Source organism: Falco biarmicus, chromosome 3 (assembly GCF_023638135.1).
Source record: "Falco biarmicus isolate bFalBia1 chromosome 3, bFalBia1.pri, whole genome shotgun sequence".
NCBI lineage: Eukaryota > Metazoa > Chordata > Aves > Falconiformes > Falconidae > Falco > Falco biarmicus.
The window spans coordinates 39,962,596-39,980,642 of NC_079290.1; the positions used below are offsets into that span (position 1 = coordinate 39,962,596).

The 18,047-nt window shown below is 40.5% G+C and overlaps 1 protein-coding gene across 4 annotated transcripts in view; it reads left to right on the forward strand.

The window, feature by feature from the left end:
- Positions 1-329: 329 nt before the first annotated feature.
- JPH1 (junctophilin 1) overlaps positions 330-18,047 on the forward strand; it is an 84,234-nt gene continuing 66,516 nt past the window's right edge. For all 4 annotated transcript variants that reach the window (XM_056332842.1, XM_056332845.1, XM_056332843.1 and 1 more), the window contains exons 1-2: positions 330-810; positions 7,303-8,059. In XM_056332842.1, coding sequence (XP_056188817.1) covers positions 432-810; positions 7,303-8,059 — 1,136 coding nt within the window. In that variant the 5' untranslated portion in view covers positions 330-431. The remainder of the gene's footprint in view (positions 811-7,302; positions 8,060-18,047) is intronic.

The following is an 18,047-nucleotide window of genomic DNA, read 5'->3' on the forward strand; positions in this document are numbered from 1 at the left end:
CCCGCACGCCCCAGCCTTGTCTCGCCCCGAGACACGCGCGTCCCCAGCACGGGGGGGCACCTTTCCCCGGGAGAGGGGGGCACACGGAGGGGCCCCCCGGCCCAGCCACCGCCGGCGGAGCAGCCGCCTCCCCCGCGGCAGCGGGCGCGGCCCCCGGCCAGCCCCAGGGGCGCGCACCTGCCCCGCGGCGGCGGCGGCGGCCGGGGGCGGCGCCGGGCGGGGGGCGGGCGGGCAGGGAGGAGCGGGGGGCGGGCGCCACTCGCCGCCGCGGGGCTGCGGCTGGGCTGGGCGCGGGCGGGCGGCCGGCGGAGCGCTCGCAGTCGCGGGGAGCGCCGGGGCGGTCGGCGGGCGGGCAGGGGAAGGCAGGGCAGGCAGGGCAGGGAAGGAGGGCAGCAGGCGGCGGCGGCGCCGCGCTCGCCCCGCTGCCCTGGATGACGGGCGGCCGGTTCGACTTCGACGATGGCGGCACCTACTGCGGCGGCTGGGAGGACGGGAAAGCCCACGGGCACGGCATCTGCACCGGCCCCAAGGGGCAGGGCGAGTACGCCGGCTCCTGGTCGCACGGCTTCGAGGTGGCGGGCGGCTACACCTGGCCCAGCGGCAACACCTACCTGGGCTACTGGGCGCAGGGCAAGCGCCACGGGCTGGGCGTGGAGACGAAGGGCAGGTGGATGTACCGCGGCGAGTGGTCCCACGGCTTCAAGGGGCGCTACGGGGTGCGGCAGAGCCTCAGCACGCCGGCCCGCTACGAGGGCACCTGGAGCAACGGGCTGCAGGACGGATACGGCGTCGAGACCTACGGGGACGGAGGTGGGCGCCGGCGGGGGGCGCCCCGCACGCGGCAGCGGTGGCGGGGCGGGGGGGGGGGGGGGGGGGGCGCGCGCCTGCGTGGGCGCGCGCGGCGCGGGCAGGGCCCCTCCCCCCACCCCCGCGGCCAACCGCCGCCCTCACACCGGTCCCGGGCGCGGCGGCCGTTTGTCCGGCACCGCCCGGCGGCCCCTCGGCGCGGCGGGGCCTCTCCTCTGCCCGCGCCGTGGCCGCTCCCGGCGGGAAGCGCGTTCCTCAGCCGCCGGCACCGCCGCCCCGGAGGCCCCGCTGGCGGCCGGGCAGCGCCACAGGTGCCCGCGCTCGCCCCGCCCCGCTCCGTGAGGAGCCGCCTGGCCTCGGCCGAGCGGGAGCGGCTGCGGCCGGGGCGCGGGCTGTGCTGCCGGGCGCGTCGCTTTCTCCCGGCCAGCTGGTAGAAAGCCGCATTACGGCTGCCTGCAGGCGGCTTTCCTTTCTCTCCGCCGAGGCGGCTGCCGGGCTCCCCGCCCGCGGTGACGATGGCCGGGCCCGGCAGCGCCTGCTGGGGGAGGAGAGGAGCGGAGGGGGCGCGGGCCGCCTCGCGCCCTGTGCACCGCTTTGGCGGCGAAATGGCAACAGCTTAACAGCCGCGCCCGCCCGGTGCCCGGTCACTTTGCCGTGCCAGGGGTGTATTGACACGTTTGGCACGCCCAGCTTGTAAACAGGGCGCTGGAGGTAACAAAGCGGGTATGCAACTTGCGTGAAATCAAGGAAACCGGGGTCTGCCCTCATGTAATAACTCACGTTTTATAAAAAGAACGTAGGGTTTTAAACACAGTGCACTTAAGTACAAGCTGCGTTGTGAAATTACACAGGCCTGCCTCTTGAACCCTTCCCCGGGAAAAAGCAAATGTTCCTAGGGCTGAGCTCCCGGAAGGCACGTGGTGAGGTCTGGGCGGCCTGCCCTTCTGGTGAAGTTAGGAGCCGTCAAGAAGTCAGGGTTCAGTAAGGTCACCCAGGACTGGAGCTTATCTGAATGGTCACTTACAGTTATTGCACCGCTGTCATTTCATGCTCTGTGCGATAAATGAGCCTGATACTTTCATTCATCCTTTGCTGCTTTAATGTCATTGGCATAAGTGAAAGTGCCACCTGCAACTTCTGCAGAGTTGCTCTTCAACTTGGTTTGTTCCATTGTAACAGGAAAAGCTGCTCTTGGTTTTAGGGCTGGAGAGTTTTTGGGTTGTTACAGAAATGCTGCTTGCTTCAGCTTTGAGCAGCATGCTTAAGGTAATGTGCGAGAAACAGAATTTACCAAAATCAGAGGCAGTGTTCACATGATCTGACTAAAGGACTAACCCATATGCTGTTGCTGGTTTCCTCAAGGAATTTTGGTAAGAGAATCGTGGTCAAACTTTCAGGATCGTGCCAGAGAATAGATATTTTGTATTAAGCGTTAGAAGACACGTTTACAGTTGGAGTCCTTTTTCTCCTTTCTGAAATACAAAATGTAGCAAGTAGGGTAAGATTAATTTCCTTCAGAAAATGAAATGTACTGTGGCTTTTGTATCTTTAATCCCCTTGTTTATACATATTTGTAGCTGTCTGAAAATTGTTTCCTGGTGTGGAAACTTCTTATGCTCAGTCAGCCAAGATATGTGTTTGGAGATTTTAAAAAAGCACAACAAAGTATGAAGGAGATCAGAATTTTAGTTTCATTTTCACCACACAATAGGCTTCTCAATTTTTATGTTTGTTCTGGCTAGTAATTTAGAAGCCGAAGAATAGCTGAATTTGCGGTAGCCATCCCCCCCCCCCCCCCCCCCGCCTTCTAGAAAAGTAAATTGCCATTCCAGTAAATCTTCTAGTAGTGGTTTTCTCAAACTACAGCTCCTTTTCTCTTTTCCTTTAGCCTTCTTGTGGAATTTTTAAAATCTCAATATGATATTGATAATTGGAGGTAAATTCTGTAAATTTTTAGACTGAGATTCCACAGGAAATCCTTCATCCAAAACAGCATGTGAAGTGTGCAGTTTATACCATGAGAGTTTTAGTCCTGTTAACTGAAATCTGTTACCATGGCCCCAGTCTTTTATGTGTTGCAGTTCATATGAACAGAGGGTGTGAAGTCCCATTGATTTTAATGAAAGTACTCATGAATGAAGCAAAGTAGTGCATCATAGATGTTTGCAGATGCGTTTTTGTTTTTATGCTCTGGAAACAATAGCAGTATTTGTACACCAGAAGAATTCTGAAATGTTTTTACAAGGAAACCACGTTTGTATATGTGTCTTTGACATACTGTGAAATATTTGCAGGAAAGCTCTTCCTGTATTATGACCTGAGAATACCAGCATAGGGAAATAATGGTTGAGACTATGAATTGCCAATTTGTTTTCAAACTCACTAAAATCCAGGTCTCTCTGCTGTTATTTTTTTCTTTTTTCTTTTTTTTCTTTCTTTTCCCAATGTGTTGGTTTAAATTGCATCAGAGGTATTAGGAGATATAGTTGAAGGAGGGAAAAAGAACAAGAGCATTGACAGTGTTCCTCAGTATTTCTGCACACAGCACTTTGCACGACATAAGTAATGTATGTCATGCTGTGTTTCAATGCTTAAAATTGTCACTCAGTCAAATCTCTGAGGAAAACACTGTGAATTATAAACCATGATCCTCCTTTCATTGCATGTGTTTATGCTGGGCCTTAAAGTGGCGTGTCAGATTGTTCCCTATGGTAATATGGACTTTTATGTGTCTTTTAAACTCCCTAGATTTTGTCGAATCTGTGTGAATCTGCAAGCCTATCAGAGCATTTTTTATGGAGAGACTATGGCCTGATTTGAAACTTCAGTATGTGTGAATTAGCAGTTCATGGTCCTGCCAACAATAGCAATAACAGGCATCTTGTTATAAGGTTGTGCATTGCTGTTCCACAGAGGCCCGCAGCTTATCTAACATTTGAGTCTGAAAAGCATGCGAAAATCTTGATGTAACTGAATTTGTGAAACCATGGAAGATGTAAGTAAAGGATAAGAGCAGGCTGAGTAGTTAAATAACTCCTTGGCCTCACAGTTTTTCCACACAGCGTAGTTTTAAATTTTAGCCACAAGTAGGCAACGACATTTATGACTGTAAGATATACCGAGGGTTTTTTGGGGAGGCGTGGCACAATGGCACAACTCTTAAGGAGACAGGTTATGAAATTGTACCTTACAGCAACTTTCCAAGAAAAACAAAAGGAAGAAATATACTTTCTAATAGTTCTCAGGCTCAAAATAAGAAGACCTTTCCCAGGGAACAATAAAATACTAGATGGATGGTCAGTAGAAGTCATGGCTGAATGTTTCTTCAGTTACAGAGGATACCAAGCCTAGCTTTTGGAAAATTAATACCAAACGATGTTATTGGTTTATGGTCAAATACAGTTTTAAATAGCTTGGTCATCACAATGATAAATAAAATTTTAACAGTTGAGCCTTACAGGAACTACTTTTACTGTCAACTGTAGTATAAGGTGTGCTTGTTGATCTATCATTAATATTTATATCTATGTCTAGAAATAGGAAAATATTGCATACGTTTGTATCTTGATAGATGGAAGGAGCTTTTTTATCATGTCTTATGTCATATGATGTAGTATTTAATTATATTGCAATATTAACACACCTTATCTTGCTCATTTAAAGTTTTCTAAAATTTATTTTATTGAAGAAGATGATACAGTTAGAGACTGATATCATCAGTTAAATTAGTGTAAAAGTCTCTTGTATCTGTCTTCTGGACACAGCCCTCTGTATGTATTAAAATACTTTTCTTTTAAAATGTAACTTGAAAAATCAAGGAAAATGAGTCAGCTTTCTAGCACTAGTATCCCTTAATGGATTTGTAATGATAGAAGAGATAGTTATTACCTGCAAGACTGCACAAAATTCCGGCTAAATATCATTGGTAATTTTGAAGGACCAGTTCAGTATGAATATTCCATTTCCTCCTTGACTGTTTTCTCTTTAGAAGAAGCTGGTATTGATTTTATTTCCCTTTAGAAAGAAAAATTAGACAAGTAAATAGCAGCACATCAATTGTCCTTGTTTTAATGCCCTTATGGGCAACAGTGACCACTTCTACTTCTTTCTACAGAATGGTGAACAATACAAGTCCTAAATGAATTAAGTGTTTTTGAACTTCCCATGTTTATTAAAAAAACCAAAATATCAGTAAGAAAAAAGACTGACCTTTTGTATCTTTGTAAAATTCCATACTGAAATAAGTTGCTTCTACTTCGAATCTGACACTCAAACAGCAATATCAAGAGCCATGATTATGAGTTACTGCTCTAATGTAATATTGTGGTATAGTCAAAATTAGAATTAGATTTATTATTTCTAAATGAAATTAACTGGTGCAGAATGTTAGACAGATTGTTGTATATAGCAGTGAGTATACGTAGCCAGATTATTAGCTCCAGCATATCATTGTGATACTGAGGGGATCCCAGATACAACTATGGAAAAAATGTAGTCATTTATACTCATAAAATATTAATATAGTTCTGGGAAATGTCTGTTTAATAAGGAAAAAAAATAGTGTGGGTGTATTTTTGCAGTATTTACAGAATACGTCATGCAAGTGCTTTGTGCTCATGTTTCTATTTGTTCTTCTCCATATGTTGCATTTTTTAAAATAATCATGTTTCTAGATTCAGCACCCTTACAACCAGTGCAGCAGTAGGTATCCAGGATACAGAGAGTGAGAAAGAAACTAAGAAAGTTGTTTGTTTGTGTCAGCAGCCATCTGTTAAAACAAAAACCTTCCACTTGGTAGAATTTTCTACCAACACAAAATAGTTATGTTGTGGAACCTATCTAGTATTATATAATAAAGAAAGCAGACTTGGCAAATTTAATTGCATTTTAATATTGAAATATAACTTAGTAGAAGAGGTAATACAGTAAAGCAGTAATTGGTAGATAATTGACACGTACATGACCAAAATAGTATGCTTATACAAAGGAAATTGAATCTCAAAGCAAATGGAGCTTGGTGCTACATCTAAAACTGCAGGTATTTCACAAATATTTTCACAAAAATTTAGTCAATCACTGAATTTGACATTTGATATTTAGTTCCCTGAAGATCAGTTTTCAATAGATACTCCAATTGAAGCCGATTAAAATCAAAGAAAGATATTTTAAAGATTGCTTATTCATTCCCCTGTAAGAATACTCAGGCTCAAAATAGCTTTTTTTTTTTTAAAAAAAAAAAAAAAAAAAGCAGTACTAGGTGGGCGACAGACTTCATTCTGAGGAGCTTAAAGCAGTCTAATGGGAATTAGATGAAATTATCTTAGAAAGCAAATTACCTTGTATTTGCCAGTTGTGGGGTTTCTGGCACCTTCCTCTGGAACCTCTGGTACAAATGCCTTTCAGAGAACAGACACTGGAGTATATATCTTGTCAAAATGAAAATGCCTTTTGAGAATACAATGAACAAATTTTCTGCAGTAGTAATCTGATAATGCTGGGTTTTGGCTCAGATGCAGCTTTGCATGGATATCCATGACTTCTCATATCAAATACCATGTTGCTCTTCCTTATATTGCTGTTTAAAAAAACCTACAAAAGTAGTTATGATTGCAACAATGAAATGTGTTTATGATAGAATGGTGTGCAATGTTCTACTTATTACTACCATGTCTTCTGTGCTGCAGAACAAATGAAAGGCAAAAAAATTGCTAAAAGACTCATGTTTCTGGCCATTTTGTCACAACATAATGCAGAATGTAGTGCCATGTTTATATGATACTGGGGATACCAAAAAGTATTGATATCAAGAGTTCTTAAGAGAGTGAGATATGCCAAGGTTTTGTTCTTCCATTCAAGTACATGCACAAACTTTAAAATATTTAATTTTACAATAGAGGTTTATAACAGTGAATCCAAAGGCCCATCAGAGCACAAAACAATTCAGTGCATTCTCAAATATGTCCTGACAAACAGAGGTCTGTATTCACCTTTAACCCAGGACAACAGGACATCTACTACTTTGACTTGTTCTGTCTGTGAGCAGCTGGAGCAAGAGCCATGAGTGTCCTGCTTCCTTCCTTCCCTTCACCCATCTTCCCCCACAGCTGACTGCATATAATGTGGCTCTGCTTTTGCTAACCACCACCCCATCTGGCCATCTTAAAAAAAGTTGAGGGAGTCCTGCTTTAGAATTCTGGTTTTAGATTTTGTCCCTGGACAGATCCATTCAAAAAATGCTTATGGCTACTGTGTCTTAGTTGCCAAAAGAAGTTACTTCAGCTGGGAAAGTGAAGGATTTGTTAAGCGGAAAAATAATTTCTAAGAAAAACAAGTAACAAAATTAGTTTATCTACCATGCCATGTGTTGTGATTTTTCTGCATTTCTTCTTACCAAAAACAGAGCTGACAACTTGGTATTGTCTGTAGCATACTGGATGTAGAGTGCTAGGTCTTCGACTGCTTTCTAAATTTAATTTCTCCTTATTTATTTAAAAGGTACATACCAGGGGCAATGGACAGGAGGGATGCGACATGGATATGGTGTACGTCAGAGTGTACCCTATGGCATGGCAACAGTGATCCGTTCACCTCTGCGAACATCCCTAGCTTCACTTCGAAGTGAGCAGAGCAATGGCACTGTTCTGCATGACATCACTTCAGACAGCCCGGCTGGAACAAGAGGAGGTTTTGTGCTCAATTTTCACAGTGATCCAGAAGCCATGGGCATTAAGAAAAAAGGAGGCTTATTCAGAAGAGGATCCCTTCTTGGTAGTATAAAACTTAGAAAATCTGAATCTAGGTCATCGATATCTAGCAAACGGAGCTCTGTTAGGAGTGATGCTGCTATGAGCAGAATTAGTTCTAGTGATGCCAACTCTACAATTAGTTTTGGAGACGGTGACTGTGATTATTACCCAATGGAAGACCATGTTGATGCCACCACTACAGAAGCCTATATGGGTGAATGGAAGAATGACAAGCGCAGTGGTTTTGGTATTAGTGAGCGCTCAAATGGTATGAAATATGAAGGAGAATGGCTAAATAACAGGAGGCATGGATATGGATGTACCATGTTTCCAGATGGCACCAAAGAAGAGGGAAAATATAAAAATAATGTTTTGGTCCGTGGGATAAGGAAGCAACTTATACCAATACGAAACACAAAAACTAGAGAAAAGGTGGATAGAGCAATAGAGGGTGCACAAAGAGCAGCTGCCATGGCAAGAACCAAAGTGGAAATTGCAAGTTCAAGGTATGTTATCACAAAATATATTTGTTCATCACTGAATTTTCAGAAAGAAAAATGTGTTACATTATGTGAGCTCTTATTGTTGACAAAAGACTCAATAGTGCAAGGATGTAAATGTTGTCTTCAGCAAGTACTTGCTTACCTTTCTGTTTCACATGTGTAACTCCGTTGACTTTAGTGGCATTATACATAGGAAACTTAGAACTTCAGCTCATTTGAGTAAAGGTCTTTGAAAATGTTCCATAAGTTACTGTGAAGGTAAATTTCCATTCTCCTGCATTTCTGCTTTTACTGAAGAGCTGCTGTATTATGACTTTAAACCTGTTTGGAAAATAAAACTAGTGAGGAAACATTGAGAATTAAATTTTCACCTCACATCCCCCAAATAATATCTTCCCATAAACATGCCCCAGTTATGCATATTGTGTTGATGATTTTTTGGGTAGCATCTGAGACTCACTGAAGTTGCCCATTTGACATTGAGCATCTTAAAATGTATCAGTTTATCTGAGAGACTGTGGTATGAACAGTGTAAGAATAATGGTCGAGGCTCTTGTGCTTAGAGGCTGTTCAGTTGGTTGCCAGGGCACTATCTGCCGAAAGAGTTCTGTATGAGGACTCTTGCTCTGGAGCATGCTTCTCCTGCAATCTGAATTCATCTGTATCTTATGTATCTTCTTCCCACATCACAGCCAAGTGTTTGAGATGGGGGGAGTGTATGGGTATTAGTGGGGAAAAAACATTGTTTTCACTTTGAACTCCTAACCAACAACCAAGCAAAGTTGTCTGAGATGGAATTGTTGCAAATTAAATCAGTATAGACAATTTTAATAGGTTTTATTATTAAGTCTGTGAGCTCTTTAAAAAGCTATTTAATTTTCAATGCCGTCCAGTAAGTTTCTGTGGCAGTTTGTTGTTGGTTTTAATTTGTTTCCTCAGACAGGCTTTTCTTGAAACGTGCTGTGGACCAAAAAAAGAGCCCAGAAACGTGCATGAAAGAAAATCTTCATGCTATTTTAGAAAGAGGATGTCACATTACACTTAGAGCTGAACAACTGATTCCTGATTTAGTGTGGTCGCTAGTGTGTGGTCAGTGACTATCCTTTTTTCTGACAGTCAAAAAGAACACAGAAAAGACTGAAAACTTCACAAGTGGGAAGGCTTGAATACATGAATGGCTTATAGAGAAAAGTAGTTGAGACACAAACATGAAAAATTTAGCACAGTGTTAACCTTCCTGAGCACTGGTCACCTAAGTAACTAGAGAATAGTGTATACTCGGTTACTTTAATGAATATATGTAAGGTGTTTGTTATATGACAGTATACCGTATTAGCAAAGCAGATCAGTAATAACTAACTTCAAGAATTACTGGATCCCTTTCATGTTCTTTCAGAACATATTAAGCCCTAGTTCTGAAAAACTTGAGGTGATGGGATGTGTGGACAGCAGGAGTCACCACTTTGAGTCCATATAAAGGTATTAAAAAGCTGTAGTCTGAAACCCATTAGGTTACAAGGCACAGTGTATGCACTTCCTCTTTAACATGGGCTATGTCTCTGAAGTGTTTTGTTTGCTGTTCTTTCCCTTCAATTTTAGGTGAAGGACAGAGTTCAAACTGCTTTTGCAACAGTCCAAGAAAACAATGTTTATTTCTTGAAAAGATGTTTTTGAAAGTGCAGTAACAGAAGGCATCAGTTGTAGTGCAGCTGTGACCAGTCTCATGACTACCAGTATGAACAGCAAGATTACAGATTTAGGTTTCCTCTCTTTTAGTAGCCTTTGCACATAGTGTCAAAAGCAAAGAAACCTGACACCTAGTCAGGCAACATCAGGCATAAAGATTACATTAACTTTGCTTGATAGTGCATGTTGGACTCACACAGAAAGTATGATGTGACCCTTCCCATCTCTCGAGTTTTCATAATTGCCTTTAGTATCAACCAGTGGGAGTAAGGCCATGGCATTATGTGAACTAAGAGACTGTCATACCGGCAGAGTCAGTCATGCTGACTGTCTAAAAGACAGATCATCTGGAAGACATTCTAGAAGAGCATCGAGGAAGAAACTTCCACTTTGAACAGTTGCTAAATTCTAGGATGACTGGACTGGTACGGTTTCAGGATGAAAGAACTTGCTTCTGTTGCACTGAAACTTGAGGACCAGTATTGGTTCGTGACTGCTTTTTTACCAAACTGATACATGAATAGTATATTAATCCTTCAAACAGTAGCCGTGTCTTAGATGAATGTGAGGATAGTGCTCTTGTCTGTTTCCTAATGATCATTGCTACACCAAAAAAAAAATCAGATGGAGCCCCTTTTTTCATTTCTCTAATGTGTAATACAAAAGTGGTTCTGCCCATGTGGCATAACCTCACCGCACACTGGCCTGGCAGTTTCAAACCTGGCAGATGTCACCAGCAATGTGTGCTAACTGTAGATTTCCATTCCATTAGTGAAAGAACTCTAGGTAGACTTTTTCTCGCCCCAAAACCATCAGATGTCCAGGTTTCCATTCCAAAGGGCTAGAAACCCAGACTCTGAGCCAGAAACCTTCCTTTTCAACACAGCCTTGAGTTGTATGCTGTTCTTCCTGTATTGTTTATTCCCAAAATGTTTGCTCAGCCAAATGAAACCAGAACATACTTGTCTTCATAGCTCTCTGCTGGTCATGACAGGTTTGGCTGGTGGTTTGACCTGTGACAGATGTCCACACAGTCGTCAACAAGACCAACCACTGTTTTGCTTTATATTCCTGATGTCTTTTTGTGTCTAAAAGTCCTTCTTAATAATCTGTGTAGTCTTTATTTATCTAAAATGGCAGTTTCATGTACAAAGAAAAATCTAACAGTTGGGGTAAACAGTGCTTCTCTGAACCTGAATTTGCACTGGCTTCCCTCACTCGGCCTTTGAGTTTTTGAGGCATTTGTACTGAGGTGTTCTAGATATAATAGCAACATTTCTCAAAAGCTACCAGATCACAAAATCATGTGATTTGTGGAAAGCTGCTGTATCAGGGAAATAGTTACCAGCTTCTGCTACACAGGTCTGTATCTAAAACAGATTATAAATTAGCAGTGGATAAAAATGCTTTTAAAATGATAGCTCAGCTTAACAATCTTGATTGTGTATCATAGTTTTACTAGCTATATTTGAAACAAAATATTAAGGCATAAATGTAAAAATCCCAGAATTTGAGGAATTTCAGAAGTATGTTCAGTATTTTCCCCTTTTAATATATGAAAAGGCTTTTTTTCTTTTTTAATAATTATTATAGGCAGTAATTAGTTCAAATTCATCTTTAACCCATTTGTTCTAAAAACAGTCAGGTTTACCCTATATGCCTTTTTGGGGGTCTTGGTGCCTAAAAGGAAAAGCTGCCTTCCAGAATTTTTAAATATATTATTTTCTTTGTTATTTCAAGCACATATGAAATGCTTCAAATGCTGGAAGATGTACGTTTGGAAGAGCCCTTTAGAAGATGCTAAAAAGCCCCAAATGTCCACTCAACCAAGAGTCAAATAGAAACTTGTTTTGAGGATATAAAAAAAAAAAAATCTCACTGGAGGGATTTTGAACTTCCTTTTCATTGCTGTCACGTGTCTTATTCAAAGGGGATACCCCTCTGCAGTTCAGTATGAACTGGAATTATATTAGAGCATTTCTTTCTTATTATGAAAACTACTTAATCTCTCATGAGAGGAGCTATTTAGTGTCCTGTATTATATTGACTTTGGCTTTATCAATACTGATGATGGTATAAACTGTAACATTTTTGGAATTAACTTTCTGAGTTTGAACATAAACTTACCTTCTGATTCACAGTATCACTGACTGGTTTTAAATGTATCAGTTCTGTAAGGAAACATGTAGCACTGGAAGCAGAAGGAATGATATTTGGTAACATACAACCCTTTATGTAGGGCATTCTTCCTGAAAAGTCAGTATTATGGTTTCAGAATTGAGCCAGGCTTTTGTTTTGTTTTGTTGTTCTCCCTTCAGATTTTTTTTCTAGCTAATGTTCAATGAGAAATTCTTCTTTAAGTGTTGACTCTTCAAAGAAAAAAAAAATTTGCAGAGACACACCAGGACAAGATAAAAATACAGTAAGTGTAATAAATATGAATCAGAAGATAGTGTGTGGAAGAAAAGCGAGCAAGAAATCAAAAGAAAAAATGTTTCCTTATTGATCTTTTTGTTCTACTCCACTGATCTTTCAGGTCATAAAACAAGCAGGTTAAAGAATTGTATCTTTTTTTATTCTCTATTCCAGAAGCTAAATACTTTCAATTACTCTGAAGTTGTGAGTGACTTTTAAGTAAGGTGTACTGTCATAATATGCTGTGAGAACTTTTGACCACCTTAAAAGCAATGTTGTAATAGGCTTTCATTACACGAGCACCTGAGGTTTGGTGAAGGATAATGGTGCCTTTGTGTTAGGCACTGCACAAATAAACTACCCTGTCTAGAGACCTTGTGGTCTGGGAAAATTGCAGTACCCAACAAATGGAAAGAAACTGGCAAAAGACTGTGGAAGGAACTAAGATCAAGATAACAGTAAAATTAATATCTTGCAACTAATAATATAGAACAGTTTCTCCTTGTTAATTAGCTCAGATAGCAGTGACTAGCAAGCCTCTAGTCAGGAAGACCTTTTAAAGGGAGCACTGAAGGGGGATTAACCGGTATCTTTTCTGCAGCAATTTCTTTGTCAGAGTAGCTTTTTGAGACAGCTCAGTTTTATTTTTAACATGTCTTTGTACGAGTCCGCAAATGCTGTGGCTTAGTTTCAGCCTTATTTTTAAGCAGAAACTACCAAAACTCTGATTGTGATCCTGCGTCATGAGCAGCCTGCTCTGTTCTGCGTGGCTGCAAAGGATCCTTGAGTTGTGGAGGGGCCACAGGAGAAAAGTGCAGGAGAATTGACTTGGTAGTGGAAACACAGTATAACAATTCTAATTCGATTTGAGAGTGAGCCCGCTGCCACAGACTGGACTTTCTCAGATCCTTGCTCTCCCTGGCTGTCACAGTGGCCTCCTGAGGCCAGTGGCTGGCTTGTGTAATGTTTGATACTGGGGATGATTTAGAGAGCTCTGATTTACCCTAAGCCCTGGCCTGGCGCTGCCCCAGCCTGGGCCTAGACACTTAGCATTGGCTTCAAGTCACTGGGCAGCACCTGCTTCTGAATGGCACAGCTCACCCCAGCACACTAGTGTTGACGGTACAGCTGTTATGAAAAAGATAAGCACTGGTTTCTTATATAACCTTAAGTTTCAGTATCCCGTGCTGCATGTGAGAGGTTTATGCGATGTGTGGGACTGTCAGGAAGGAGCGCTAAATGGTTTAGTAGGCAGTTCCTTCACTGCGTTCATTGCCTTGTGTGACTAGTGCTCTCAGCTTGACCTGAACAAACTGTGATTTCTAGGGAGAGCTGGAATTATATGCATGTGGTAGTATAGTTTGTGTCCACACTAGATGGCAGCTGCCAATCATTCCAAACAGCACTGAATTATGTGCACCACACACAGCTTTCCATGATAGATTTAGCTGACTACCAATCTCACTTTACTCAAGAAACTAAACTGGACACTTGCAAGACTAGTGCCTCGCACGTCTTTGAGATGCTTTACTTATTATAGCTGAAATATGAACATTGTGTTTAGGAATAGGATCCAACAAATACCAAAGGTATTTATATAAGGTTGCTTGCTTCAGTACAAAGAGCCGTCTTAGATTCAAAACAAAATAAGTTTTAATCATTTTACTATATATCTTATTTGAATATAACAAATGAAATGCTGTGGTAAAACTTAAAATAAGTCTCGAGCTACTATGGATAGTAATGTTAATGTTAATTCTGCATTCTTTAGAGGAAAACCATATGTTCCTTGAATCCTGTGGGAGTTATACCACTAACTTCAGTGGGACACATTTTCACTCAGATTTCACAAACAACTCATTGGTAAAAGAATATAGTCTTGGACTGTTCCTCTGTTATTTGCTGGGGAATTAATACCACATCTCTTTGAAATATACAAGTTGTATAAACATCACTACACAGATTTGATTTCTTTTCTTAGTATTTAATGCAGTAAGATTACATGGCTGAAAATATGCAAAATTACTCCTGTACTGTCCCTCAACTGGAAATTTAAGAAAGCCTCATGTATTTAATTTTTTGATCAAATTACCTATATCCAAACACACCTACCTACAGCTGAAGTCTGAATAGGGACATAATTAAAGAAAAAAAGGCAGTTCTGGAATACAGCCAATCTTACTTTGTGCTTGTATTAGGCATAGAATTGTTACCCTAGAGTTGCTTTTCTAACTTCTTTAAAATCAGGAGATTGCTAATGTAAGATTGCAAATATTATGTTTTTCAAAACATAAACTGCACCACTGCTTTTAAATAACCATCTAAGAAAGCCTTTTTTAATATACAAGCCTTTTTGAAACGTTTCTTTATTCAGATGGGTAAGGATTTTTTGCCCAGTTTCCAGAATACTTAATTTAGGAGCTGAAAGAATTTTTACAGTGGCAGCCTAGCAGATGCATGTGAAAACACTAATGCTACTGAGATATGCTAGCAAAAGACTAATATTTTTTTTATTATTTGTTTTTTTAGCCAAAGATGAGCTGTTATGCAGATTCTTGCCTTAGTTTTTACACAGCATCTCAGTTTTTATCTGTATTACAACAATTGTTCAAAAGCTAAGCCTCAAACAGCATCTCTCTGTACTGACTTTCAGGAGCATTTCTGTGATGGAAATAAATCTTCACTTAAAAACCAAAATCAGGATCATTTGTACTGGTTAGTCACATATGAACCCTAGTGTAAAGCCATTAGAATTACATTATTGATTGTTATAAAAATATGCTCAAAACCTAAAAGATATTTTATGTTTCTAATGTATTTGGTACAACCATATTCGTATGGCTAGTAGTACTAGTCAGAGTTTGAGTAATTTACTGAGTGTTCTGCTTAGAGAATAAATCAATTAATACTGAATGTTACCAGCTTCTTTCTTCAAACAAATAAGAAAATGTGTTATCATCTAACTGTAAAATTGTTGATCATTATTCTACAAAATAGGAAGCTTTTCAGTGAACAACTATAGCAGAAAAATATTAATTTCAGTGATTTTGTTAATGTTCCCTACATTGATCTAATTTTATATTTCCTAAATAGTAATTGATTATTTTTCTGAAAACCGCTGTAGTTCAATGAGCAATGGTGTTTGTTTGAATACTAATTGATCAGTGATACACGTTATGACTTCTGTTAATTTCTTTGGTGATTAATACATTTTTCTATTTTATACATCTAATAGACATTGCTGCATATTTTCATACACTGACTTGCTTTTCCTACCTCATTATGGTTTTCCTCCTTTATTACTGCTGTATTTGTACATTTTTTATGTTTTCTGCTTCTTCATTCTGCTATAGTTACCTGTTTTCATGTGGGGAGGTAGAGGCACAGCCTCTTTGTGTCTAGCTAGCGTCCAAGAGTAAATTTCTCCTTGTGAGCTTGTCTCCCCTCAAGCCCATGTAAATGTTTGACATCTGAAACAGCCTACTGATTATTATTCTTGTCCTCTTGATATGTTTTCCCAGTTCTGCTGTACAGGTGTAGTCTCCCAAGAGCTCATTCCTGAGGTCACCTCAAAGCCACTTTATTCTGCCTTGCACATCACTCTTACACTTAAGTTGAACTTCATTTGCCATTTAAGAGTGATCAGTGAGTTTCATGCAGCCTGTCTTTACAGTTGTCCCTCAGAGTTCTCTTCTGTAATACTGACATTCACAAGTTCTGCCATGTAGCTTTTCACCTTTTCTCCAACGTTTATGAACGTCATTCATTCTCAGTCCTGATCCCTGTGGATATCCAGTGGTGAACCTTCTTGACTGGGAAACAGTCATTTAATCTACTCCATTATATTCTGTTTCTGAACTAATTCTTTATTCAGTTAAGCATTTTTTCTCTTTTTTTAATCTTAATTTCCTCCACTTAGTTTCTGAAGAGTTTCTGGTGAGGAATGCTGTGCTTTGGTCCTACTATATTAAAAGCAGGGATTGTTGGGAAAAGATGTTTTGTACTTGAAAAACAGAAATTTCCATATTAGTGTCTGGCTAACATGAAATCAGTTAAATGTGAGTTTTCAGCTCTTGTTTCAGGAGTTTAAGAAAAAAGGCATATATTTCACTTTTTACCACTCTGAATCTGGTAGGCTGCTGTTAAGGCTTGTATTATGTTAAGGCTTCTATTACTTACTGCTATAATGCAGCACCTCCACTTTGTGCTTACCTCAGTTTAATGGCATATGTAAGATGAGGGAGAGGGTTTTTTGCTGCTACTTTTACTTTCCTTTGTGGTTTTGAGGTGAGTCATTTCAAAGATCATCTTTCTCTGAGTATTTAGACCATTTCATAAATAAATGTGTTGGATTATGTCAGTCTTGCAGCTATGCAAAAGGACTTAAAATCCAAACGTGGAAACTGTTTCTGGAAGTTACAGATTAGTAACAAAGGTGGGGATAGCATTTATCAGTTCTATAAATATCAACAGAATAGATAAGCTGGTGACCTTTTCCAATATTCAAAAATGTTTGATTAGTACAGATCTGTTGAAGTGAGAGTTGATATTTTCTGGTGAAGAGGCTTTCCCTTTCTTGTGGTAGCTAGATTCCTTGTGCAAAACTAGTTCATGTATGGAAGTCTAATGTTGCCTGACATTCAGAGGTTCTTAACGGTGCAGTGTACAAATAGGAAAGTTGACTCTTTTATATTCTCAGTTGATAATGAACTATCAGAAAAAAATCATACTGGATGTTTTACAATGCTAAGCAATTTTTGTTAGGGTATGCTATATCAGCGAAGGGTCCTTTTTTTTTTTTTTTTTCCTAATGCAGAGTCTATACCAGTTTCAGAAATAGGTTTTGTTTAAAAACCTGGGACAAATAAAAATTAGTGTATATTCTGTGTGCTCAAAATTTAGATCACCTGCAAAAGATCTAGCCATATTACTTGTTCATAACTAAACTTCATAAAAAATATAATTTGCTATACTACCACTGGTTATGATTCTTAAATGCAACTGAGCATTTTCATGTCCCAGTCTGTGTCTGTGATATGCACAGACTTGATGCATTTCTGATGGAAAAACTGCTTAGTGGAGCTCCTGGGATGAACCTTTGTTAGTAAAAGGATTAGAAAAATAGATAGCTTTTAGATTTGCTGGGTCTGTGGCAATGAATGCAGAGAGCAATTAGTCAAATTATGGTTCTGAATAAGTTCACCAAGGAGTGTTTGCTAAATTTGATCTCATGTTTTCTTCAAATTTTAGTTGGCCAGAATATGCTCTAAATGGCTTTTAACAGTTCACTCGTAAGTTCCGACTTTGAGATGTAATGAGTATTTGATTTGAATTCATCTGCTCCTTGCACTTATAATGATTAAAAGGCTGTAAAAGTGGTCTTGAGGTCTGTATAATAGTTAAGTTGTGAGTTAACGGCTGACAGATATTGTCCCTGCATAACATGATGAACTTTGGCCATGGACCTTAGCAGTGAGTGGACAGTATGAAAGAGCTGATGTCTCTTTCGGGAAGCTCAGAATGCAGTACAGATAGGTAAGCTATCAGAAATCTCTGACACTTTGTTGTACACCTAGATTTTTGCTATGTGCAGCAAGGATGAAGCCAGACTGGAATCCTTTCAATATAGAACACTTAGTCCTCAGAAATGTTGAATTGTGTCCTGGTGTTTGAATAGGTGTTGTACAAGTGTTGGTCTGGTGAAACCTGTGAGCTTGCTTCTTCACAGCAAAAGTCCTTCCATTTATTTGCTATTTCACAACATATTTGATCAGCTGTCTGTAATAATGCAGGCATTTTTGGTTGACGGTTCAAAGAACATCCTGACTGAGTCTTCATAAGCCAGTCTGAGAAAAGTCAGCTTAAACTGTCTTCAGAAATCTTGCTTGCT